This window comes from Mastigoproctus giganteus, chromosome 7 (genome assembly GCF_048544385.1).
Source record: "Mastigoproctus giganteus isolate SK-2022 chromosome 7, ASM4854438v1, whole genome shotgun sequence".
Lineage (NCBI taxonomy): Eukaryota > Metazoa > Arthropoda > Arachnida > Uropygi > Thelyphonidae > Mastigoproctus > Mastigoproctus giganteus.
In genome coordinates, this window is record NC_143581.1 from 56921518 (window position 1) to 56949105 (window position 27588).

General features: G+C 38.2%; 1 protein-coding gene across 1 annotated transcript in view; it reads left to right on the forward strand.

Annotated features, from left to right (window-relative positions):
• The window catches only part of LOC150082918 (uncharacterized), a 186485-nt gene that overhangs the window by 86089 nt on the left and 72808 nt on the right, over positions 1-27588 (forward strand). The window contains exons 6-7 of the mRNA XM_090378320.1: positions 12239-12357; positions 21775-21872. Of these exons, the coding sequence (XP_090234446.1) occupies positions 12239-12357; positions 21775-21872 (217 nt within the window). The remainder of the gene's footprint in view (positions 1-12238; positions 12358-21774; positions 21873-27588) is intronic.

The window sequence follows — 27588 nt, forward strand, 5'->3', positions numbered from 1 at the left end:
AGGCAAAATGCTGCTATGGATAAAGGGGTGGTTGAGGGGGAGAAGACAGAGAGTGGTAATCAATGGACACTGCTCATCGTGGACTGATGTTATTAGTGGAGTCCCTCAGGGCTCAGTGTTGGGTCCATTATTGTTTTCTGTATTTATAAATGATATGGATGATGGTATATCGGGCTTAATGTCCAAGTTTGCAGACGATACAAAGGTTGGCAGGGTTGTCAAGGACACTACTGACACTATGCTGCTGCAACAGGATCTGGATAGGTTGAGCAGATGGGCTGAGAGGTGGCAAATGAAGTTTAACATTGACAAATGTAAAGTACTACACATGGGAAACAGCAACCCCAGAGCAACGTATCAACTCTGTGGTACTACACTGACAGTGGTAGAGAATGAAATGGACTTGGGGGTGGTTGTGCAGGCAGATATGAAGTTCTCTGAGCAGTGCAGACGGGCTGCAAGAGTAGCTCATGGAGTATTGTCAATGATATACAGGAATTTTTCCAGCAGGGATAAGGAGGTGATTATTCCATTGTATAAGGCGATGGTCAGGCCACACCTAGAGTACTGTATACAGGTCTGGAGGCCTCATTTCAAGAAGGATGTAGAGATGCTGGAACGAGTACAGAGAAGGGCAACAAGATTAGTGAATGGAACAAAGGGGTGCTCTTACGAAGAAAGGCTTAAGTTTTTGCAAATTACAGTGTCTGGAGACTAGGCACCAGCGAGGTGATCTGATAGAGGTGTATAAAGCCTTGAATGGTTTCAGCATGCTCAATGCTGATGGGATTCTTCCTCTAGCTCAGAAAAATCACCTGAGAGGGCATAAATTCAAATTGAGGAAAGACAGATGTAGGATAGACGTGCGGAAATTTGCCTTTAGCCAGCGGGTGGTTGGTTGGTGGAACAGACTTCCATCCCTTGTGGTGGAGGTTGATAGCCTAAATAAGTTTAAGGCTCAGCTGGACAGGTATTTTGAACGAACAGAGGGGTGAAGTGGAAATGGGTTTTTTTTTTTTTTTTTGGCTGATGCTGCATAAGCTTGCTTTCTTGCATCAAATGCCTCTACTAATGCTAATGCTAATGCTAATTTAGGTCTAGTCACTGCATTTTGCTTAGCAAACAATAGAAATAGTTAAAAAAAAAAAAAGCTTTATGTTACTTGTGCTGTCGAAGAGGTTCAGATGATTCTAATGATTCAGAATTCTGTACTGACTGGTGTGAAAATTTTATATTGGAGACATTACAGTGCAGAAGAAATAAAGCTGACCTCATATTCTTCAGCAAGTTATTAAATAGCAAAATAAACAGTAGTCACCTTATCACAGGTATCGACTTCACTGCCCTTCAAAGAGGTCTGAGAAATGCCACACCATTTTCAACTTTTTATTTATTTATTTATTTATTTTTTTTTTTTTGCCAGAACCAATTATGGTACCTGCAATTATGACAACAGAGCTACAAGTTAACCAATATATTGCCAGTGAATATCTTTGATCATGCCAATCTCTTCAAATCTGATAAAAGAGGCAGCATTTAACTACAAGAATCCTTCAAGATCAGTGAACTGTTATAATAATCAATGTTTAATTGTGATATAATGGTATAGAAAGTATAATGTAGCTGAAATAGTAACGAATGCAATATATATATTTCTGTATTTGTATTAATATGTGTGCTTTGTGTTGCACATCAAGCTCTGTATTTAGATGTTCTGTGACAAATAAGGAAAGAAGAGTCCCTGGGGTTCAGTGCTAGATCAGCTGTTTGCAATATTTATTAATGATACTGATGAAGGGCTATTAAGTTTAATGTCAAAGTTTGCAGCCTATTTTTTTTCTTTATGAAAACCCCAAACATGAGAGATAATGGAGCCTATAGTAATTAATACCGTGCATGGGCTAAAGGTTGATAAGATGAGAGAAGATACTTGTTGACTTGAATATCTCTTGATTGTAATTTTTCAGAAAATATATATACAAAGGAAGGTTATTCCAGAAAACGGAAGTTGAATTAATAAATGAGGGAGAAGAAAAGTTGGTTCTGTGAGTTTGAAGTTTAACAGTAAAAGGATGTTGACTGGTTGTGGCATGTGTTCGGACTGGTTTGGAAAGGAGAGTGGGAATTATAGAAGCCAATTCAGAAGGACAGTATCCATGTAAGTATCTATAGAAAATGTATGCAGCAGAAACAGAACATCTATGAGACAGAAAGTGGAGTGACAATGTTAGAGATCAGTCATTAATTAGTCTAATTGCACTCTTCTGAATGGAATCTAGAAACCTGAGAGAGGCTTCTAGATTGTGTTGTAAGATTTTTAGATTGTGAAGCGCCACTCTAGGTGTGGGAACAATATTCCATGGTGGGGCAGAATGTCTGTTTGGAAGAAAAGTAATGCTGAGAACGAAAGAGAAAACCCAGATTTTTAGTTGCAGAGGAAGAAATATTTGTAATGTGTTAATGCCAAGAGAGATTAGAAGTCGGGGTAATCCAGAATAGAGATATAGGATCATTAGCATTAGTAGAGCCATTTGATGCAAGAAAGCAAGCTTATGCAGCATCAGCCAAAAAAATAATTGAAATAATAAAATAAATAAATAAAAAATAACCACTTCCACTTCACCCCTCTGTTCGTTCGAAATACCTGTCCAGCTAAGCCTTAAACTTATTTAGGCTATCAACTTCCACGACAAGGGATGGAAGTCTGTTCCACCAACCAACCACCCGCTGGCTAAAGGCAAATTTCCTCTCTGATTTACTGGCCCACTCTATTTCCCTGTACAGTTCCTTATTATACTCATCAGAGTCATTAGGCCTATAGCATACTCCTACTCTCAATTTTGATCTCCCAATGCTTATGTCACACCAAACTGACTCGACAATGCACTGTCCAGCGATGTCGCCTGGCTTCACTTCCTTGGATTTTATGTATTTCTTAACTAATAGCATAGCCCCTCCCTTCCTATCCTGTCTATCCTTTTTGTAGACATTGTACTCCTCAAATTCCAGTTATGCATTCCTTATATCTGTGTGACACCATGTCTCTGAAATCCCAACAATATCTGCTTTTGGTGTTTTGAGCAATACCTCAAATTCATCAAATTTATTTACTAAACTCCTAGCATTGGTGTACACGCAATTATACATGCCCCTGTTCTTTTTCTTAGCTACGCTAACACAACCCATGTGTTTACTTGTACCCCAATGATTCCCAGCAGTCTCTGAAATATCCTGCATCTTATTTTTCAGGCTGCTGCTCATTCCAATAGAAGCAGTGCAAGAATCACTTTCACCTCTGCCAGTGGCTACTTAATCTATTAGTCCTTGTATCCCCCCAATCTAGCAGTTTTCCGACCCACCTAACACTGCTTGGATAGCATCAGCAAACATTCTTGCACCCTTTCTATTTAAGTGTATCCCATCCCTATAGAAGCAGTCTCTCCTGTTAACAAGTACAGACCAGGCTGAAAAAAATTCTACCCCTTGAGCCTTGCACAATCTTTCCACGGCCGAATTGATCGGCAAGGCTCTCATCATATACTCCCTCCTATCGTGTCTGGGCAGAATTGCAGACACTTTCAAATTCAACCCTAATTCACGGCTTTTTTTCAACAGTAACCTGTACTTGGTAATTCCACCAGTCTCCTACTCTTAATATCATTAGTGCCAACGTGTACAACTATATCACCTTTTGTGCCCTTAAAAGATGATATCCGCTCTACAACGTCATCAACCTTTGCCCCTAGCAGACATCTTGACCAGAAATCAGTGTCATCGAAGATATGCATAGGTGCAGAAGAATCCTTTTTGTGAGTTTTAAGACAGGACTCAGTTTTAGAAGAAATGAAATCGACTAAGTTATTTTTGCCCCACTGGAGAATTATGTGGAGATCAGCATTTAAGCAAATTTTAGTGGATATTCGAGAAGTTGAAGCTGTTTGTGCAGGGCAAGTTTTCTCAAACTGGCGGGTGGAATGCAATGTGCTGTCACAGCAAAACTATGGTTAGGATTTCCAGTCAATGGAAGAAGGTCATTAATATATCAGTGAGAAAGAAGTGAACCTTGGGTAACACCAGCATTAGTGGAGAGTTATAAGGCAGCCATCTACCATCTCCTGCAATGAGCAGTCAGAGAAAACACTGGGTATCCAAATACGAAAAACAGTTGGAAAACCATAAGGTAGTTGTTTATTTTGAAGACCTTTATGCCAAATACGATCAAAGGCCTTTGAAATGTCAAGAGCAAAACTGCTCAAGTTTCACCAATTTTTTTTGGAATTTTCCACATAGATGGGTACCATAAACCAGAATATCACCAGTGGATTGACACTGACAGAATCCATACTGACTATTGTTGATTAAATAGAGGGTTTCTAGATATTTCGAGTTGGCACTTAATTGATTTCTCCATTTAGAAAGAGTAGAAGTAAGTGCAATGGTACTAATTGGATGGTAGGGATTTGTCATCCTATTTTAGGAACTGGCTGGATATGAGAAAATTTCCAAGCAGAAGAAAAAACACCTTTGGAATATGAAAGTGAAAAAAGCCACACAGAACAGCAGTAAGTTCAGGAGCACAGGTTTTGAGAGTAAGTGCAGAAGTACCATCAGGACCTTTAGCTTTCTTAGCATCAAGATTATTCAAGATCCTAATATCCTTTTGACGAAAGACCACAGGAGGCATTGAATGCAGTTTACCAGGAATAGTAGGAGGTGGTTTATCAAGATCATCAATATCTGAGTTAGAAGAAAAGTTGAATGCTAGCAAGTCAGCTTTATCTTTGGCTGAAGTGGTAATAGAACCATCTGGTTTTGACAACGGTGTGAGTAGTGATAGGCAAAACTTGTGGGTAATAGCTTTGGCTAGAGACCAGAAAGCTCTACTACCATTTGGACAAGAAGCAAGTTTTCTACCCTTACCCTGTTTGAAATTTAGTTTGTACTAATTAATAACTGCTTTACAATTGTTGTGAACTTTGGTGTAGGCAGAAAATGAACCAGAACATTTGAATACAAGCCAATTACGATATGCAAATTCTTATTTTAAACAGCTTTAGCACATTTATTGTTAAACCAAGGTTTAGATAAAGAACAAAATTTTAAGGTGGAGTAGGGAATAAAGGATTTCATCCCTACAAGAATAATTTCACTGACACAATATGAGGAAACGTTGACATCAGAAGATTTGAAACAGTAATCCGACCAACGAAAAGAAGAAGAAAAATCTCACAGATCATCCTGTTTTGCATTCTTGTGATACCAAACAACACAAGGTTGAGAATGGCCACGAGCGAAAGGCTCCATCGGAGAGGAGAACATTACAAGTTGTGAACTTAGGTGCTTAGAGGACCACTGACCTCGACCATGTAGTTATCAGAGTTTGTGAGGAAAAAAAATCAGGTGTGTTGGCTGCCTAGTTAGGATTGTCTGGTATTCTTATAGGTAAATTAATAATCTGTATGAGGTAATTAATAATTGCAAAAGCCTCAGCATCTGTACCAGTTGAATCCATGTAACTAGAAAACGTAAGTCAGCTGCAGTTGTGAACATTAAAATCACCAAGGAAAATTGCCTCACTGTTAGTAAAGTTGGACTGGAGAAAGTCAAAGATTTCAAAGTGATTAGTAGAGAACAGTAGAGGCAACATATGTTTGTTATTTGGTTTTTAGGAGCATTAGCAACTAAGGCCATATTGCTCCGGGTTTATGCGGTGGTCATTCCCTGATCTTTCCGCATCCTCCATACTTGGTGGTCATGGGCTCGAACCCCGGTCTAATCAAGAAGCGTGTGCTACGCACTGCTGCTCCTGCCCACCTGGCTACGGAGGCACCAGGCAACAGATGAATTTGACAGAATGTTTTAGAGAGATTTTAAGCCAAAAAAGATTGAAAAGAGGAGATTCCAAATTGCTACATTTCTGACATGGAATATCAGAATGGTCTAAGATTTTTGAATGGATTGAGTAAGCTAAACATTGTTAGAATCCTCATTTTTGCTGGACAGCACACATGAGCAGGCATAAATGTAAATTGAGCAGGGTGAACTGTGAGATAGATGTGTGAAAACTTTCTTTCAGCCAGGGCCCTGGGTGACTGAGCGATTTCTCTTTGTGCTATAGCTGCAACTTTCTGAAAGGCAAAATCTAGAAAATCAAAAAAATTAAGAAAATCCTTTTGTTTAATAGTAGCTCTTGTATCAAAAGTACTGGTAGAGAGCAAGAAAGGAAAGTAACTTTTCTTTATTTTTCATATTTAATAGACTAACTTCTACTAATTTTGCTTGGTCACTCCAGGCAGTGCTCCTGCCTCCCCGTGGCGGGGCCGGGAACCTTGGCAGAAAAGTTCATCTGCCAGGGGCTAAAAGAAGCCAACAAGGAACAAAATATGTTTCTCTCGTTAGAACCCACAAGCAGGCGGCCAGACACAGAACATGACTCTTTTCAAGCAAAGAGGTTAAAAACCATTTCCTCAGCGACTGAGTTTCCTGCATTCTTAATAATGCACTCAGTATCAGAACAGCCTCTTAGTAAGCTATCCCCCTTTTTAATCCAAAAACACTTGGAAAGTATATCAGGGGACTTACTTGTAGAAACTGTCAACCGCAGGCACTCTGAAAAACTCTTACAAATGACAAACTTTGCTAAAATTCCAGTGAAGATAACTCTCCATGCAACCCTAAATATATCTAAGGGTGTTATATCTAGTTGGGACCCTTTCAAAGTGACAGAGGAAGAAATTAAAGAAGAGCTTCGGGAACAAAACGTAATTGCCATCAAACGAATTATGACTAAAAGGAACAATATACTTACATCCGCCAGAAATATCATTCTCACTTTTAATAGTCCAAATCTACCCTCATCAGTAAAAACAGGATATCTACTTTGTCGCATTCATCCTTATATTCCTAATCCGCTGAGATGCTATAAATGCCAAAAGTATGGCCACTCTCAAACGGCATGCAGAGGGAACCCAGCTTGTCCCAACTGTGGATCCTCCGATCACAGCCAAAATGATTGTTCAGCGAAAGAAATGACCTGTCCCAACTACAAAGGTAACCATCCTGCTTACTCTAAAACATGTGAGGTGGAAAATGGAGAAAAAAATTGTAAAATATAAAGTTGAAAACAAAGTTAGTTACCAGGAAGCAAAAAAATTAATTGCACCCAGTATACCTAACTGTACCCATGCCAGTATCGCAAAAAAATATCAGACAATAGCCACGCAAACTGATGTTACCGTTCCATCTAACATATAATCTCTGACTGGGCTTGAGCTGTTCTCTCTCAGCAAGAGTCCGATACCCTGAAGCACTCAGACCAAGCAAATAATACACCTCCTCAAATAAAATCTCCTCCTCCGCCAATGATTGCTACAACTACTTCAAATAATCCTAAGTCATTTTCGAAAAAGATTATTCAGGATACACTGATGGATCCAGAGTATTCATCTAAACAGAAAGATCCGATTCTGGAAATATTTGTAGAAGAAAAAGATATGGACACAGGTCACCCTACATTTCCAGAAAGAGACAAACCAAAGCCATAACGCCATAAGACAGCTATGTCAGGTACAGCTTCTTCTAAATTCAAATAATGCCATATATTTTACAGTGGAATTGTAGAGGCTTTCGTGTCAACATTAATTGACAGTCAGTATTTAATTAGATGCTACTCTCCAGTGAGTTTCTATCTGCAGGAAACCGATTTAACTAATCAGATTTCTGAATCCATAAAAAACTACTCAATCTATCGAAGAGATCGAAATACATCCTATTCTGCTTGTGGTGGTGTAGCTATTTTGATTAACTCGAAAGATCACTGCTAGCCAAATCATTCTCCAAACCCAAATTGAAGCCGTTGCTGTGCGTCTGATTACTCAGATTGCATTTACTCTAGTCTCAGTCTATCTCCCTCCAAATTATACCTACTCTTATAATGATCTTGAAGAACTTCTAAAACAGTTACCCTCCCTTGTTTGCTTGCTAGGGGATTTCAATGGCCACCACCCTTTATGGGGATCCTCTAAGTTAGACAGACAAGGCCAAATGATTGAAACTCTACTAGATAAACAAAACCTCACCATTCTTAATAGTGGTGCACACACTCATATACAGTTACCTACTGGAGAGACTTCTTCAGTTGACCTCTCGATTTGTTCCCCAATACTATTTCCAGTCATTCAGTGGTCCGCTATGGATGATCCCGTGGGCAGCGACCATTTTCCAATTGCCTGTAACCTGCTCACTACACAACCACCATTAGACCAACCCTGCGGGAAATGGAAATTTTCTAAAGCCAAATGGGCCAGATTTCAATCAGCAAACACTCTGGACAAAGAAACTATTCAACTACAGCCTATTGATAAAGTAACTGATTATATCACATCCCGTCTTTTAATTGCAGCTAAATACTCAATTCCATTATCAAATCCCCCAAACCAACGGCACTTCAACTACTGGTGGAGTGAAGAGTGCACAAAAGCAAAGAAAGAAAAAAATAAAGCATTCAATTTATTTCTTAGATTTCCAATGACAGCTAATTTAATTAGCTACAAGAAGCTAAGGGCAAAAGCACGGTTCATTCAAAGGCAAGCCAAGAAAGATTCTTGGACTCGGTTTGCATGTACTATCAACAGAAATACCGACTCCAGATTAATATGGAAGAAAATTAAGCAACTTTCTGGGAAGTTTCCAATCATCCCTTCCCCAATTCTTTCATACAATGGGCAAGAACTCTCTGGTCCTCTAGATATAGCGAATGCCCTGGGCAAAACCTTTGCCCAAGTCTCAGCTGCATCAAACTACACTCCCAATTTCCAAAAAATTAAGACCTCCACCGAACAGAGACCCATCAACTTTAGAACCTCACTATCACTTCCGTATAATCAGCCTCTTGAATATTGTGAACTTTTACAAACCATCAGAACAACAAGAAACAGTGCTGCTGGCCCAGATGGCATATATTATGTCATGCTGCAGTATCTCTGTGAGAAAAACTTACAAATGCTGCTAGCCTTCTTTAACCAGATCTTCTTGGAAAATATTTATCCAACCTCTTGGCACCATGCTACAGTTTTGGCGTTTTTGAAACCTGGAAAAGATCCCTCCAGACCTAATAGTTACAGGCCAATCTCTCTGTCAAGTTTCCTTGGTAAGATTCTTGAAAAAATGATCCACAGTCGACTAACCTGGATCATTGAAACTCAACATCTACTGAGTAATTGTCAACATGGCTTTCGCAAAAATAGGTCCTCCCTAGATCTGATGATCACAGCGGAATCTGAAATTCGCAGTGCCTTTGTGAAAATCGAACACCTTGTCGTGGTCTCCATTGATATAGAGAAGGCATTTGATACTGCTTGGCGGTATGGCATTCTCAGTGACCTACATAATCTTGGTCTACGGGGCAACCTGCCTATATTTATTAGGAACTTCCTTCAGATTCGATACCAAAATTCCTTTTCTTCTACATTCTCACAGGAAGGAGGAGTACCACAGGGGTCGGTATTGAGCGCAATCCTATTTGCCCTTAGAATTGATTCCATTACAAAAGAATTTCCAAATACTGTGGAAGCCTATCTCTATGCTGACGACTCTATTTCTTGCCATTCTCAGAGCATGAGATCAATTGAACGGCAATTGCAGATGTCCCTCAAAGTACAAAAATGGGCTGAGTTCAATGGATATCATCTCTCCCATCAGAAAACAGTTGCAATCCACTTTTGCAATCAACATAAATTACATATAGACCCTGAACTTCGGATATCAAATTCCACCATCCCGATTGCCAACAATATTAGATTCTTGGGATTGATACTGGACAGCAAGTTAAACTTCTCTGAGCACATTAAAGTAATACGTGTACTACCTGTCTGAAAAAGCTGAACATGCTAAGAGCTCTATCTGCCCAGTCTTTTGGAGCAGATCGTACAACTTTGCTGCAATTATATAGAGCACTGATTTGATCCTGTTTGGATTATGGTGCCCCAGTTTATGATACTGCCCGAAAGAGTATTACACTGGCTCGATCCTGTACAATGCAATGCACTGCGGATTGCTCTTGGTGCATATAGGACGTCTCCAACTCATAGTCTCATAGTCATTGAAGCTCTTGAGCCCCCTCTGTACCTCTGCAGAAAAATGTTACTACTTAAATATGCAGTCAGAATACAAAATTGTTCTCCACACCCCATTCAGCCATATCTCTTTAATCCACCATTTCGCAATCTCTATAGAAATAAATCAAATAAAATACGACCAGCAAGCCTACTGCTCCTTGAAATATCACAAAATTGGAATGTTCCTCTCCACAGTAGGCAGCAGATAAAGAATTATTCTCACCCACCATGGACTCCCTTTCCTCAACTGACCTGCTATAATTGTTTTCTCCAATGGGGAAAGAATGGTCTACCGACTCTGGTGGTAGATGACTTTCATCAACCGGTGAAATACCACCACTTTGCTTATTGGAGGCTTGAAGTGGTGAAACCCATGTTTAGTCTCTAGAGCAAAGTTTCCGGCATCCCCCTCCCCCCATACTTCTCCTTCAACCCATGCACGGTACTAAGTACTATAGGTTTTGATACCTTTCGTGTTTGGGGTTTTCATAAAAAAAAAAAAAAAACTCCATGCTAGCCATATCCAAAACTATTTTGACTTCTTACCGATATATACTGATGGTTCCAAATCTGATTCAACTGTTGGTACAGCAGCTTTTCAGTGGAATTATATGCAATACAATTAGCTCTAGAAAATTTAACTCTTCACCCATCTGCAAAATATTTAGTTTGCACTGACTCTCTCAGCTCAATTAGAGCAATGCAGAATTCCTCTCATAAGGATCACCCTGTTTTAAATCAAATCCACAATTTGCTGTTGAAAATTGAAGATCGTCAGCAACGAGTGAACTTTTGTTGGATTCCAGCACATGCAGGCATTAAAGGGAATGAGCTGGCTGATATTTCTGCTAAAAATCCGCCATCCTTAGACTTAATCGCTGTCTTTATTCCAGTTTCTGATTATAATATTGTAATTCAAACAGCATACCATGCACAGTGGACATAGCTATGGCATAAACAAACAAATAACAAACTTTTCCAGTTGAAAAAGTACCCTAAATTTTGGCATTCATGCATTCAGACAATTGCGAGAAGAAGTAGTACTCGCAAGGATTAGAATAGGACATACTCATTTGACTCACCTCCATCTACTCACAGGCGATGATCCTCCTCAGTGTTCACAGTGCTCTGAGCATCTAACAGTCAAACATATTTTGATGGATTGTCCACATTATCGACAACATCGAAAAATCTCGGAGATTAGTCAGAGAATTTCATTCTCTGACTAATCTCCGAGAACAGATAAAATTAAATGATATCATTGGTTAAAATGCAAATATTAATGAACTTTTCTGTTGTTTGAAACAAATAGGAATGTATCAATGATTATGATTAGTTTCTGACATGAAATGAGATTGAACTGTCTTCATAGTAATTATTTATTATTATTATTTTTTTAAAATTCCTATGAATAGTCGCAATATAGCCACAGCATCGAGAGCGCCATTATACACCCATACCACACACACACATTCAGCCAGAGAGTGATTGACTACTTTGGTTTTGTGGAGGTGGGTAGTTTAAATAAATTTAAGGAAGAATCAGACAAACTATTTGAGAGTATGGATTGATTGATGATGTGGATTTTTTTTTTTATTAATAATATTGAAGCAGTGCATACTTATGATTTGCTAATAAACACTCCTACTCACAAGGGCGGATCTAACCTTATTTTTCCCCACTGTAGTTGGGAAAAGAAAGCAGCTGAATGTATCTTTTAACATAATATTAATGGGAATATTTGACATTATTTTCCTCCTCACAGATCAGCCATTGCATGTTCTGAGCATTTATTGTATATTTCTTTTATCACTTTTAAATAAAAAAATTATTAAAAGTAAATAAAGATGTTAATAAAGTAAATAAGTTTCACATTCCTAAAAAATAAAATTTGATAATAACAATAATAATGACAATGCCAATTGTAAAACTAGGAACTAATTAGCTTTCCTTAACTCTTCCACCAGTGAGGTTGATTCATGTCACTTGCTTAGTAGCCATAACTAATATAGGAATATTCCAAAATTTTAACGTCTTTCAATAAATACTTTGTGAGATATGTAAAAATTCAGATCCCAAATTATTCTGTATATTTATTATCATTATTTTTTAAATATTTCTAGACTGTGCTTATAGCATGTGACCAGGTTTCGCATCCAGTTCTTCCTATTTTTCATTCTCATGATGTTGGTGTCCTCGGAATATTTCATGGTGATGAAATTTTGAGACAAAAGATAAGAAGGTGGGTGTTTAAAAATTTCTATTAAAAATGTTGCATGTATGGTATACATACATTTATACTTTTTGATCATTTCTATTTAGATAGCCCTGTCATTATATTGTGGTAAAGTTTCACATATACCATGTGCATTTTACCATATCTCTTTCTTGTTTATACTTTTTGGCACTAGATTGGATTCCTGGATATTTTTTAGATGTAGCTGGAGTAGTACTCATGTGCCCTGCCATCTGTTATGGCTCCTTCACATTCATATCAGTCTCTCGGTGTCATCCCTCTGAGTTATTCATGCTTTACTCATAGAATCTGTCACAGTCTGTGGGTTCTCATATTTTGAGCCCACCTAGTGTTTTTTGTTGATTTTTACTTGCATTATATCTTATTAGTTAAGAAATGGAGGAATTACCTCTGTGATGTCTTGTAGAGCACTTCAGTGCTGATACTCTCCGTCATTGCATAACTATACGAATAGTTTACGTGTATTCCACACCCTTGTAGATGAAATCAACGATCCAATGCCGCCTGGCATCGGAGGTTTGCGGACCCCAAACCTGACCCCAAAATACACCAAATCACAAACCCTAATCTTTGTGTGAGAGAATACAATACGCCCATATTTTAAAAACAATTTAAGTGCTTTGAAACCAAATAAATAATGAATCCATACTTTTAACACTTTAAAAACTAATATTAAAACATAAAAAACATTGACTCCTCTGAAACATTAAGAAACTAAAGAATTTTGTTACTTCCCTGAAGTGGACAGGACTTTTCGACCAGGGTCATGATCACAGGAAAGTGAAACCGCAGGTGTTGCGAAGGAATTTTATAGCATGGAGATTAGTTTCAATCCTGGCACATACACGTGGAGGACCATGAATCTGCGATGTGGTAGGGGTGACGTACATTGGCTAAATTTTGATGTAATTTAATTTCAAGCATCTCCAAAATTAATAGTTTGGTGTAATCATGTTGGATGCTGAGAATTTTTGCTTTGTTGAATAGAAAGGAGTGGCCTTCACTGATCACATGGAATGAGAGTTCCGAAGCCAAGGAGTGGGATGAAAGTACAGATGTTGAATGTTGTCTCATTCTCGTATTGAGTGTACGAGTCGATCCCTGGTATGAGGAATTGCATCCTTGCAAAATACATTGTAGACGAAATCATTTAATTGGAATGTGGAAGATGATTGGACTTTGGTTTTTAAGGGCAGCATGTAGTTTCATTGTGGGTATGGCTATTATTTTGAATTCTGGGTCTTTGAAAATACTGTTTAGTTGTTTGAACCATTGTTCAATATATGGTAAAGCAATAAAATATTTTTTTGTGCTATTATTGTTGATAACTGGAGAGGTATTATGCAATCTGTTTTTTACTTGTAACCTTATTTCATTTATACAGTAAAATCCCATTAATACAAACTCCTTTTATAGCACTCGTTTATATGACGTACATACCATTCCTCTGTGAAAGGATAGGTTTTTCTATGTAAATATATTCATTTATTACAAAATTTGGTTAATTACAAAATTCAGTTTATTACAGAGTTCTTTTTCGCCCATTGAGAAATAAATATTGTCATTTTCTATGTGTAATACAAATCTTGGCAGAGCTGTTCGATTATTGCTCCTATTATTGCCTCTGGCCACCCTCCTCCCTATTCCTGAAGGATGACACTGACTTGTTAGAAATTTGTGTAAACAAAAGCAGTTTATGGTAGCCGCAATGTCAAGTGCAATCTGAAAAACATCTTTCTGGAGGATGGGTTGTTAAATTAACAAAAGAATAAAAAGTTCTTCTAATCGTTTACGTGCACTCCCTCGCTCTCCATGGCAATAAGGTCAGTTGCAATTGTTACCCCAGTTCAGAGTCTTTTGCTACCGTATACAGCAATCTATTTTTTGTGCCATTTTATCTGAGCTGATGTCTTTTTTGGAACTTGTGTCTTTAAATTAATTTAAAATTTGTTTATATTTAATGTTATCTTGCAGTGTTATGGCGACAAAACGTAAACAGATAGAATTAACCCTGGAAATTAAACTAAAAATTATACAATAGGCTGATGGGATGGAAAGAAGCAAAATGGACATTGCAAAGGAATACAGCATCCCTTTATCTACTTTATCTACAATACTGAAGAACCAAAAAACACTTGAAGAAGTGTATGACACTGGAGCAGCAATGGAAAAACAGTAAACGAATTCGTGGTACAAAACCCAAGGAGTTTGAAACAAAACTTTGAGTGGCACCAACAAATGCGTGCATCTAATTTGCCAATATCAGGTCTGATTTTGCAAGAAAAGGCAAATTATCTAGCTCAGCAACATGGGATTAGAGACTCCAAATGCAGCAGTCTTTGGCTCCAAAGATTTAAAGACAGGAATAACTTGGTTTCGCAAAATGTTTTGCTGTGAGTCTGGATTAGCCGACAAAGAAAAGGCCATCCTTGAAAAATATGAGGCAAAGGATATTTTTACTCTTGACGAGACAGATTTATTTTATAATTTGTTGTTCGAGGAGAGTCTTGTCAAGGTGGAAAATTTAGTAAACAAAGACTCACTGTTCTGTTATGCTGAAATTCAGTTGGAAGTACAAAACTATACCCACTTGTGATTGTTACGTTTTCCAAGCCAAGATGTTTTAAAGCAGTTAACAAACTTCCCTGTGATTATGAGACCAATAGAAGTGCTTGGCTTATGGTCAAAATTTTTCAGTCTTGGTTATCAAAAGTGAACAGAAGAATGGCTTCAGAAAAAAGAAACATTTTGATGATATTAGATCGTTGTACAGCACATTCTTCCGAAACAACTTAAGTTGACAAATATACGGCTGTTGTTTTTACCTCTCCCCAGTACCACCAGTTTAATGCAACCACTGGATCAAGGCATTATTTATAACCTCAAGAGAGCATACAGAGCCCTCCTGATAAGGTACTTGATTCACAACATGGAAGGAGGGAACAATTTGCGGCCAAATTGAAATGTCTTCGATGCTATCCATAATCTTGTTATTGCTTGAGACAGTATTACATCAAGTGTGAAATTAAAATTAAAATATATTTTAATTTCATTAACATTGCCATTATTGACTTAAACACATGAGGCAATTGTCCAGTCATCTGTCCAGGGACCAACTGTGGTACGTTTGCAATCCGAACAGCCTGAGCACTGCTTTATTCACCTCCATTCCACTTACTTTCTGCTGTTCTTTTTTTACTACATTTTATTTCTCGTGAGCGGCGCCTCCGTAGCCAGGTGGGAAGGAGCAGCAGTGCGTAGCACACGCTTCTTGATTAGACCGGGGTTCGAGCCCGTCACCACCAAATACGGAGAATGCGGAAAGGTTAAGGAATGACCACCGCATATCCTGGAGCAATATGGCCTTAGTTGCTAATTAATGCTCCTAAAAAAAAAATTTAAAAAAAAAATTTCTCGTGAGCAATTAGACTGGCTGAAAGCAATATCAAGATGCTGTTTCTCTACTATCGCTACTTGTTTCTTCTATTACAAAGTTTAGTGTCTTTTCCACACTACTTTGTTAGTTTTTGTTTCTCCCTCTGCTGGCTTTTTGCCTCATCTGTCTAATTGCTCACTTCCCCGTCACACAGGAACAGTTCCTGTTTATGAATTCACCCCCCCCCCCCACACACACACAGGGCTACTTCAACTGACATATATACACTGCACGTGAAGACTCAGCCCTCTCCTTCGGTCACCATTGACTCTCAACGTCTTCCAGTCCATACAGACAGTAAGTTTTCTTGTTTTGTCCCATATCTTAGATTTCTTTGATTTTATGTTTCATTCTACTTTTTCCACAGGATTCTATCGGCATGAACTTATTTATTTATTTATTTATATATATTTTTAAGTTTATTTTTTTATTCTTCCTTCTGGTCTCAATCGGGTCGGCTATGATGTATACGTATAACTTTTATGTGCACATCATAACAGACACCTGGATTATTGCAGTGGCTCATACGATTTTCGCTGCCAACCCCTGGAAGAAGTAACTTCCTGTTCATTTGTTGTTTTTGTTAGGAGCATTAGCAACTAAGGCTGTATTGCTCCGGGCATATGCGATGGTCATTCCCTGACCTTCCCGCATCCTCCGTTTTTGTTGGTCACAGGCTCAAACCCCGCTCTAATTAAGAAGCGTGTGCTACGCACTGCTGCTTCTGCTCACCTGGCTACGGAGACGCCCATGGAAGAAGTAGTTAAAGTCCTAGGACCCACTGCTTTAGGTACTTACAATAATAGCCGACCGGGCTAGCCGGGTGGGTAAAGTGCCTGCCTGGCAACCCAAATGTCGTGGGTTCGAATCCCGCCTTGAGCTTGGATAAAAGTACTGCAAAAACCTTGGGAGGTGCATTATGGCCACAGAAGCCGATGTGCTAACAACTACCAAAAAAAAAAAAAAAACTTACAATAATTATGTTTATATTAACTGCATTTTATTTCAGGTAATTTGTTTTTTAGCATACAGGTTCTCTCAATTCTTCCATGGTTATTACACCTGATAGCTCAACTTCCCTACCAAATACACAAACACACTGATAATTACCTTTTTGTCTGTACAGGTGACCACCTCTTAATGCTGATAATTCGTTCTGGAAAAACAGAGCGCTAAGTGAATACGCGCTAAGCGAGTGCTGCATTCCCATAAGGTAACATGTGAATTTGTGAGTTGCGGTTAGTGGCATAGGATATTTCCTAATCAATAATAAATGGTACTGAAAACATGCACAAATGTCGGTCAAAATATTTAATATTCAAATATTTGTACATATAAAATATTCTGCATTACATACGTATATAATGGCGCCTCCGTAGCCAGGTGGGCAGGAGCAGCAGTGCGTAGCACATGATTCTTGATTAGACTGGGGTTCGAGCCCATGCTCACCAAATACGGAGGATGCGGAAAGGTCAGAAAATGACCACAGCATATCCCCGGAGCAATATGGCCTTAGTTGGTAATGCTCCTAAAAACCAGATAACAAACAAACATATGTATATAATTATGTGGTAACTAATTACGTATCAAAATTAAACTTAAAATCATGAATTTAATTGATCTAAATTGATTTTAATTGATTTAATTTATGAATTTAATCATGAAAAATGTGTCGATTTTGGGTTGTACTTTTGTTCAAGAGAAGAATGTTGCATATCCTAATTGGCTTGTTACTAATTCTCCAGTTTCATTTTCTGCCTACACCAAAGCTTGCAACAATCAGTCGAAACTAGAGTTTGAACAGGCTAAGAGTTGAAAACTTGCTTCTTGCGCTAATGGTAGCCGAGCATTCTGTTCCTTGCCAAAGCTATTGGCCGCAACTTTTGCCCATCTCTGCTCCCACGTCTGTCCAAACCAGATGGTTCTGTTGTCACTTCAGCCAAGGATAAAGCTGACCTGCTAGCATCCCATTTTTCTTCCAGCTCATGTATTAATGAACTTGGTAAAACACCTCCCACCATTCCCAACATGCTCCATTCAGTGCCTTCTGTGGTCTTCCGTCAAAAGGATATCAGAAGGATTTTGATGAATCTTGATGCTAAGAAAGCTCCAGGTTCTGATGGTATTTCTCCACTTGTTCTTAAAACCTGTGCTCCTTTGCCACCTTTTTAATTTTCTTATTCCAAAGGTGTTTTTCCTTCTGCTTGGAAATTTGCCCATATCCCAACAGTTTCTAAAAAGGGTGACAAATCCCTCCCATCCAATTATCGTCCCATTGCAATTACTTCTACTCTTTCTAAAGTAATGGAGAAATCAATTAACCGCCAACTCTTAAACTACCTAGAAACCTTCCGTCTGATCAACAGTCGCCAGTATGGATTCCGTCAGTGTTTGATCCACTGGTGATATTCTGGCTTATGTTTCCCATTTATGGACTAATTCAGTTGAAAGGTTCGGTGAAACACAAGTAGTTGCTCTTGACATCTCAAAGGCTTTTGATCGTGTTTGGCATAAAGGTCTTCTAAACAAGCTTCCATCTTATGGTTTGCCAACTGTTTTTAGTAATTGGTTATCCAGTTTTCTCTCTGATCGCTCACTGAGGGTGATGGTAGATGGCTCTCTATCTTCTAACTTCTCTCCTAATGCCGGTGTCCCCCAAGGTTCAGTTCTTTCCCCCACTCTTTTCCTCTTGTATATTAATGACCTTCTTCCATTGACTGGAAAAGCTATCCATAGTTTTGCCGATGATGGCACATTGCATTCCACTTGAAATCTTGTCCTGCTCAATCAGCTTCAACTTCTCGAAAATCTGCTACCAATTCCTTAAATGCCAATCTTCAGGTAATTCTCCAGTGGGGCAAAGATAACTTAGTTAATTTCAACCCCTCTAAAACTCAGTCTTGTCTTATATCTCGCAAAAAGGATTCTTCTACTCCTATGGTTATCTTTAGTGTCACTCCGATTTCTAGGCAAAATGATATATCTCTTTTGCAGATTACCCTGACTTCTAATCTCTCTTGGCACAAGCACATTACAAATATTGCTTCCTCTGCATCTAAAAAACTTGGTTTTCTCTTTCGCTCTCAGTGTTATTTTTCTTCCAAACAGCTGCTCACTCTGTATAAATCGCAAATCCACCCTACCATGGAATATTGTTCCCACAACTGGGGTGGTGCCCCCAAAACCTCTCTCAGGCTTCTTGATTCCATTCAGAAGAGGGCAGTTAGGTTAATTAATGATTCATCTCTAACAGAGTCTCTCCACTCGCTTTCTCATAGACGTACTGTTTCTGCTGCATGCCTCTTCTACAGATACTTCCATGGGCGCTGTTCTTCTGAATTGGCTTCTATAATTCCCGCTCTCTCTTTCAAAACAGTCCGAATGCGTGCCGCCACCAGCCAACATCCATTTACTGTCCAACTTCAAGCCCACAGATCCAACTTTTCATCTTCCTCATTTATTCATTCATCTGCCGTTCTCTGGAACAACCTTCCTTCATACGTATTTCCTGAAAATTACAATCTACAGAAGTTCAAGTCCAATGTCAACAAATATCTTCTTTCGTCTTCTCAACCTCCAACCCAGGCACGGTACTAAGTACTGTAGATTCCAATACCTCTTGTGTTTGGGGTTCAAATAAAAAAAAAAAAAAAAGAATAGATATATATATATATATATATAGGTAGGATCTGCTTTACAACATGGTTAGGTTCCAGCAAAACAGTGTCGTAAAACAAGACCAAATTATAATGTAATTGAAAGAGATAGGTTCGAAAATTCCCAAAATTTTTCCAAGTATGCACTAATATTTCTGTTCTTTATAAATAATTAAATATTTTAAACATTTAATTCACATGTTTTATTTATACATATGTATAAAATATTAATAAAATAAAATTTTACTTTGGTCCTGTGGAGTCATCACTTGGGTACATATTTACTCAAGTGATGACTCCACTACCCGTTTCGTCCACATTAAAAACTAAATCAGGGTGGTAGTTGCCTTCTTCTATTAAGCGTTTAAATTCGGAAGGGTACTCTTCCACCACTGCAACATCAGCACTAATAGCCTCACCAGACACTTTCACATTGTGAATTTTACAACAGTTTTTAAACTGATGAAATCACCCTTTGCTGGCCGTAAATGTTTCAGTGCTACCAGACTCCTCACTTATTTCATCAAATAATGACTTTGTCTTGTCCAGAATTACCACCTGTGTAGCAGGAATGTTATTTTGGTTCATATCATCAACCCACAACACTAACAATTTCTCCATTTTTTTCCATTGTCTCACTGCATGAATAAGTTGTTCTGGAGGACGACACACTTGTTATCCCTGTGTTTGTGTGTGCACTTTATTTTATTAACATTGTTCATAATCGTTGATACAGTAAAAGGTGCTAAACTCAATGCCTTACACACATCCGACCGATGTTAAAGAGGCTCCATGTGACGTTGACATCCATTTTCTCCTTAATTATTAGGGTTTTACACTCTTTGGCCCCCCCCCCAGCACATGTAACCATGAGCTCTAAGCCCTACGCTTAGAGCTCATGGTTACACAAAAATTATTATTAATGAGAAATAACACTGTGTAACCCGTGAACAATTGAGGGAAAATTCACAACGAAACGAACACGGTGCACTGAATGTAAACAACTCTTGGCTAATGGAATTGAAATTGTAACTACAGAGAACAAGGAAGGGACAGAAATAAGAGGTAATTAGAAGTACTTAGGTAGGTGGGCTGAGAAGTGCAACTGAAGTTTAACCTTGACAAATGCAAAGTACTGCATATGGGTAGAAGTAACTCCAGGAAACGTACCAACTGTGCAGAAATTTGCCATTACCCAGTGGGTGGTTAATTGCTGGAACAAACTTCCATCTTTCGTTGTGGAAGTTGATAGGTTAAATAAATTTAAGGAGGAACTGGACAAACATTTAGAGGGAGTGGTTTTGTGAATATTTTTTTTTTTTTTTTTGCTGTTGCTGCATAAGCTCATACATTTGCTTTCTTGCATCACATGCCACTACTACTTAATGCTGTGTATCCTATGATTTCAACGCCTTCTTCTGGGGACAGCCTCTGAAAGAAAGGAAAAAGCAGCAAGAAGTAAGGCCTGTGTTTCTGACATGAAATATACGTTTTTTTTTTTTTTTTTTTTCATGTCAAAAACTCTGCTTGGTTGGGTCAGCCATGAAATACATGTATCCATTATAATTTAAATTTCGACCCTTATCTTCTACACCGGCTTTTCAAATCTACCACATGCTGCATATATTTCATGTCAGAAACAGAGGCCTTACTTCTTGCTGCTTTTTCTTTTAATTTCGACAGCTGGCCCCAGAAGAAGGCATTGAAATCATAGGACACACAACATTAAGTACTTCTAATTACTTCTTATTAACGTCTGCCCTTTAGCTTTGCTTTGCTATTCTGCATTCTACCTACAAACTTTTATATATATATATATGTGAATGAAAAATATTAATCTGCAAGTCATGCTATAATCTTAAATTTGATTTAAAAAACAACAATGCCACATACCAATCTATATAGATTTAAAATAATAATGATAATAATCCCTGCTGCTCTGAATGCAATATTTTGGTTTTGGTGTTAGTATAACATTGTTGAGCAGAGAAAAAAAATTTCAACAAAATAATCTCTATTTCCAACTATATCATAAGTTTCTAAAGAAACTTATAATTGGTGCTTGAAAAATTAGTTGTTGCAACAAATTTCATTTTTTCGTTATGTCGTTTTGTAAAAAAATAATGGCCAGTATGCACGTGTTATACTTATACTACAGCATTTGCACTTTAAATTTTTGGCATATAAATTTATCCCATATTCCCAATTATTATAAACTGGAATCTGTCCTCTGCTGGTTATGTAACATAAAAATTCGTACTTTTTCATTAAAGTATACTTATTATTTGAATTACATTATAATTTTTATAGGACACAAGATGAAAATCCATCAGAGCCGATGCCACTTGGTAATTCTCGGAAATTTGACTTCTGCATCTCATACGTTGGCGAAGAGAAAGTTCCTTTTGGTAATGTTATAAACCTATATTCTGAATAACAGTGGAGGCATTTTATAATAGCTACTTTTCGTTAAATTCGTTATTTTCATGTTAGTAAAAGTGTAGCAGTATAATAATAACTTAGTAATAGCTAGTATTCACTTTGAATTCTAATATCTGGTTGAAAGTATTCTTGAAATTCCTCCAAAGTTATCTAATTCAGATGGTTGGTCACATTCGTTTGGGTGTTTTAGATGGTATAAAATTGTTTCACTTTCATTTTTCACTACAGAAAGAGAAAAGTCAGGTGGAGCCAAACTGGTGAATAGGGGAATGATCAATCTCAGTAACCCTTTTTGGAAAAAGAATCTTTGAAAAATTAACACAGAATGTGCAAGTGCACTATTGGGCAACAAAAACCAGCTGTTATTTTCGTGAAAGTCTGTTGTGACCTGTTGAATTCTTTACAACAATTGTTCTGTCACTAAATGTGATTGTTGCAAAGAATTTGATGGGTCAAACCAGACTTTTGGAAAAACAAGAACATGACAAGTGCACCTGAGCATTCTCACTTAAATGCTTTTAGATTTCTTTCACAAAAAAAAAAAAAAAAAAAAGAATTATTGAGGTCAGCTCTCCTCCCATTTAAGAAGTCAGCCAGAGATTTGGCTCTGACTGACTTCTTTTTCTTTCTGAATTTAAAAACAAAGATGAAAGGGGAACTGGTTTCACCTCATCCAAAAGAATGTGACCAGCCAGTTCAAGGAGATAACTTTGGAGGAATTTCAAAAAAGTTTTCAGCAATTAAAAGAGAAAAATAGCAAGTGTACAGAGGCCCATGGAGGACTGCTTTGAACGAGTTTCATAAATTCTTTTACTGGGTTTTTGTGGGGTCCATTCCCTCATTCTGCTAGGGTCTTCTTCAACTCCTCTTCTATTCTGATTATCATGAACTCATCTCTTTCCACTTTGGCTACACTTGGTTATACTTCTTGTATTTGCTGTTCCTCATTTGCTTGTGTCCATATTTTTTGTTCTTTATAGTTGGTCACTCATATCCTGCTTGATATTTCCAAGATTTCCAAAGCTATCAGGTTCTTCATGAGGATGGCCCGTCTCTGGTCTGTTCTTTGCCAACCTGAACAGTCAAGGAACCATTCCAGCCACTTGGTGGTAGTTTCATCCAGTACATTGTCATGTCGATCACTGGGTTGGTTACTTCATAATATGTTGATATGATTAGATTATTCATTTTGATGCTCCACGTCATGTGTTGGATCTCCTTCCTGGGTGGTCGCTAGTGCAATTGCACAGGGAGCACTTCCAGATGTTGAGGTTGGGTGGTTTGTCCTTCAGTTGTGGTAGCCATATGCATGACACACCACATGCTCCAGGTATACTTACATGTCTCAAATATGTAAATGAAGTGAGAGCAAAAATTTTCAAGGCCTGAACTAATAATATTTTGGAAATGAAGCCCACTGGCTATTTTGGTGGATCTGCTTCGAAATCATCTCTAATCTTCTCTTTGAAATCATCTCTTTATATCTTTAAGGCAACACCACCTTTTGAAATTTCTGGAAGCATTTCTGATTTCCTTTTTTTTTTTTTTTTTTTTTTTTTTGGAATTGCTAACTTTTCCTGTGATGTATGCTGAATGAGTTCCTCATTGTATATTGCACATTACATAAAGATGGTTCTGTAGGTGAAATAGTTAACTACTGACCTGTAGCTCTGTCTTCAGTTGTAGGAAAAATCATGGAAACAATAAATACAAGTGCATTTCAGTATCATTAACATTGAAATGATTTTCTAAAGGAAACACAGCATGGTTTTGTAAAGAGAAAATCGCATTTTGCCAACCTGGTTAGCTGTTTTTGCAGAGGCAGTCATGAGAGTATAAAATGAACATGTTGAACTCACAGGGAAAATCTATATATGGATCTAAGGGTGGCTGCAGAGTTGGAAGCAAAGGGTCGTGATTAATGATTGCTCTGTGTGTTATGTCAAAATTTGCAGATAATATCAAGATTGGTAGAGTAGTTAATGATCAACACCAAGCTCACCTTATTCAGGACGACATTAGCATTAGTGGAGGCATATGATGCAAGAAAGCAAGCATACATTGCATCAACCAAAAAAAATTCCAATTGTTCACCCCCTCTGATTTCTTCGGGTTACGCCTGTGATGTCTGTCTTTCAACTGTTCAATCGGTTAGGACAAAAATCTGAGCCCTCGGAAATCAAGGGTTTTAATGACCCCTGATCTCTGCAGCAACAGATCGCATTGTGTTTTGTAATGGAATGATCACTTCATGTCTCTCCACTACCTCAAAAATCCATTTTCTTTGTTTATTTACCTTGGCGTGTTTCAAGATCTGACAGAGAGAATGCTAAATACAAATAACACATTTATTACAAACAAACATTTTGTAACATTTATTACAAACAAAAAAGGTCATGTATACAGTATTATTTCATTCAATATTAATACAATGAATAAAGCATGCATTGCTTCCAAGTACAATCATATACTAACAGCAGGATGTAATTAAAGTTACAAGTTCAATTGGTCTAGTGATTTCACAAAGTTCTGCATTCTACCTTATTCTAGACATGTCTGTTCTTTGACTCTTGTCACTTTCGAAATAACTCTAGAATGAATAAACTATGATATATCGAAAGAAACTTCACATCTTATTTATTATTAGGTAGGCTCAGAGTATTGAGCGGTTACGCTTTAGGTGACCTATGGCATCTTATCAACTATTCTTACTATACTTAAGGGACTAATATCTAATTATATTTAACTATTTTATTCTCTTTTGCATTTGGTTTACTAGGAGGAAAGAAAAAGTATCATTGGTATCTTCAACTATCATAGTTATTCCATACCTTATTGAATAAACACTAATTTCTGCATATAAGAGAGAATAAGAAAGGAAACATTTAGTTCAATGTAAATTTGGCTGTTTCACACGTTTTCCTTCACACATGAGAATGGTGTGCTTACTAGGTTAAGTTGGTTTGTCCTAGAGCCTGATTACAAGGCTTCCTTCTATAGTGGAGTGCACTGTGGCCTTCTCTGATCATCACAATTCCATCTCTTCAGCCTGCCGACCGGGCTAGCCGGGTGGGTAAAGTGCCTGCCTGGCAACCCAAAGGTCATGGGTTCGAATCCCGCCTTGGCTTGGATCAGAGTAGAAAATGCAAAAACCTTAGAAGGTGCAATATGGCCACAGAAGCCAATGCGCCACAAACTAAAAAAAAAAAAAAAAAAAATCTCTTCAGCCAGAATGGAAGGTGCGGCTGTTGTTAGAGTGTGGAATGGATGGAGTGATCGTTGTAGAGTGTGGTCGTTGTGTAGTGGATCCCTGCGGTCATCGACTGCAGGGATCCACTACACAACAGCAACTCTACAGCAACTAAGGCATTGATCTTTCAGCATCCATAGGAACAATGGTGACGAACACTAGCAGAACCTCCAACGGTGACAACTTTTTGGTCTCGTTTTGGGCCCTTTTTATATTCTGTGCTCTCTGTCTTCTAGAGCAAAACTCTCTCATTGGCCACTGGAAGTCATGAGTTTCCTGTCCAAGACGGTCCAGGAATGACTCATGCCCCAAATGGGTCCCTTCGTCTCTGGGTGTTTTATTTAGCATCATGGTGTCAGAGACATTAATAATGTCCACCTACTCTCCCATGGCGTCTTCCCTTTCGGCCAACCTCCCATGCCATTCTATATTCCCACCTCTTTCCTGGTTGTAAAATCCCTTATGTATCATGAGAAGCCAGGCTCCTGCATTCCTTTCCCTTTGCACATTAATTAATTCATTTCTAGATCTGGTAGGGACTAGGGAGACTTTGCCTTACTTCTTATTAGATATGGAAGGAAATTCGTATAGCCTAGTTAGAGCGAGAGGTTTTTCACGTTCCCTTAGATCCAAACTTTGTCTAGCTTCAATGGGAATATTCTCAATGTTCTTTCATCTGCCTTTGGGTTCCTAATAGTGACACGATTCGGGTTTGATGTTGTTTTGTTACAATACTGATAACTGAGTATTAGTTTTGATTGGTTGGAATTACAGGGAAGGTAAAAACTTTCTGGCTAACACAATTTCATCTGTCCATTAACTCCAAATTTTCATCTAGTTCTGCCTTGGCAGATGGAAGTTTGTTCCAGAAATCAACCACCCGCTGGCTAAAGGGAAATTTCTGCACATCTATTCTATGACTGTTTTTCCTCAATTTGAATTTATGTCACCTCAGGCAACTAATCTGGGCCAGAGGAAGAATTCCATCAGCATTGAGTTTGCTCAAACAATTCAAGACCTTATACACTTCAATCAGATGACATCAGGTGCGTACTCTCCAGACACTGTAATTTACGGAAATTTAGTCTTTCTTTGTAAGAGCAACCCTTTGTTCCATTCACCAATCTCGTTGCCCTTCTCTGTACTAGTTCTAGCAGCTCTACATCCTTCCTAAAATGAGGACTCCAGACCTGTGTAGAGAGTACTCATGGTGTGGCCTAACCATTGCCTTATACAAGGGGATAATCACCTCCTTGTCCCTGCTAGAAAAATTCCTGTATATCATTGACAAGACACCATGAGCTACTCTTGCAGACCATCTGTATTGCTCAGAAAACTTCATATCTGCCTGCACAATTACTCCCAGGTCCTTTTTAATTCTCTACCACTGTCAGTGTAGTACCACAGAGTTGATATGTTACTGTGGGGTTACTGCTTCCCATACGTAGTACTTTACATTTATCAATGTTAAACTTCATTTGCCGCCCATCTGCTCAACTTTTCTAGATCCTGTTGCAGCAGTGTACTGTCATTTGTGTCATTAACAACCCTGCCAACCTTCCTATCATCTGCAGACTTGGACATTAAGCCTAATATACCTTCATCAATATCACTGATAAATACAGAAAACAACAATGGGCCCAACACGGATCCCTGGGTGACACCACTAATAACATTAGTTCCTGAAGAGCATTGTCAATTGTTTACCACTCTGTCTTCTCCCACTCCATCCCTTAATCCATAACAGCAGCTTGCCTTTAATGCCATACTTCTCCAACTTGTACAGTTTTCCATGTGCAACAGTATCAAAAGCTTTCCTGAAATCCCGATATATCAAAATTATTTTTTGCATCCAGTTCCTTTGTGACCACATCACAGTATCCAATCAAATTGATCAGACAAGATTTCCCCTTAGCAAACCCATGCTATGTTTGAACCATAACTGCAGTCTTGTCTAGATGATCCTATAGTGCTTCTTTAACCAGAGCCTCCATTATTTTCCCTGCAACAGAAGTTTAAGAAACAGGTCTGTAATTACTCGTGTCACTCTTTGATCCTCCTTAGTGAATTGGGGTCACATTTGCACACCTCCAGGCCATGTGTACCGCCCCTGAGTCCAAAGAAGCTCTCATAAATAGGGCTATGGGTTTGCTTACTTCCTTTGCTGCCTCCTTTAATATAACTGGATAGATCCCATCCACCCTAGGTGCCTTTCTTATGTTTAACTTTAACAATTTTTCCTCCACTTTGCTCTCAGTTATTACAAAATCATTTAGCTCTCTGCTAATATTTGATAAACTTCTGGCATTCCCCTCCCTGAATAACTCCATGTGTGAATGTATATGCAAAATACCCATTCATTTTGTCAGCTACCTGAGCAGGGTCCTTAAAAATCCAAACATCGATATCAAGTGGACCAATCTGATTCATCT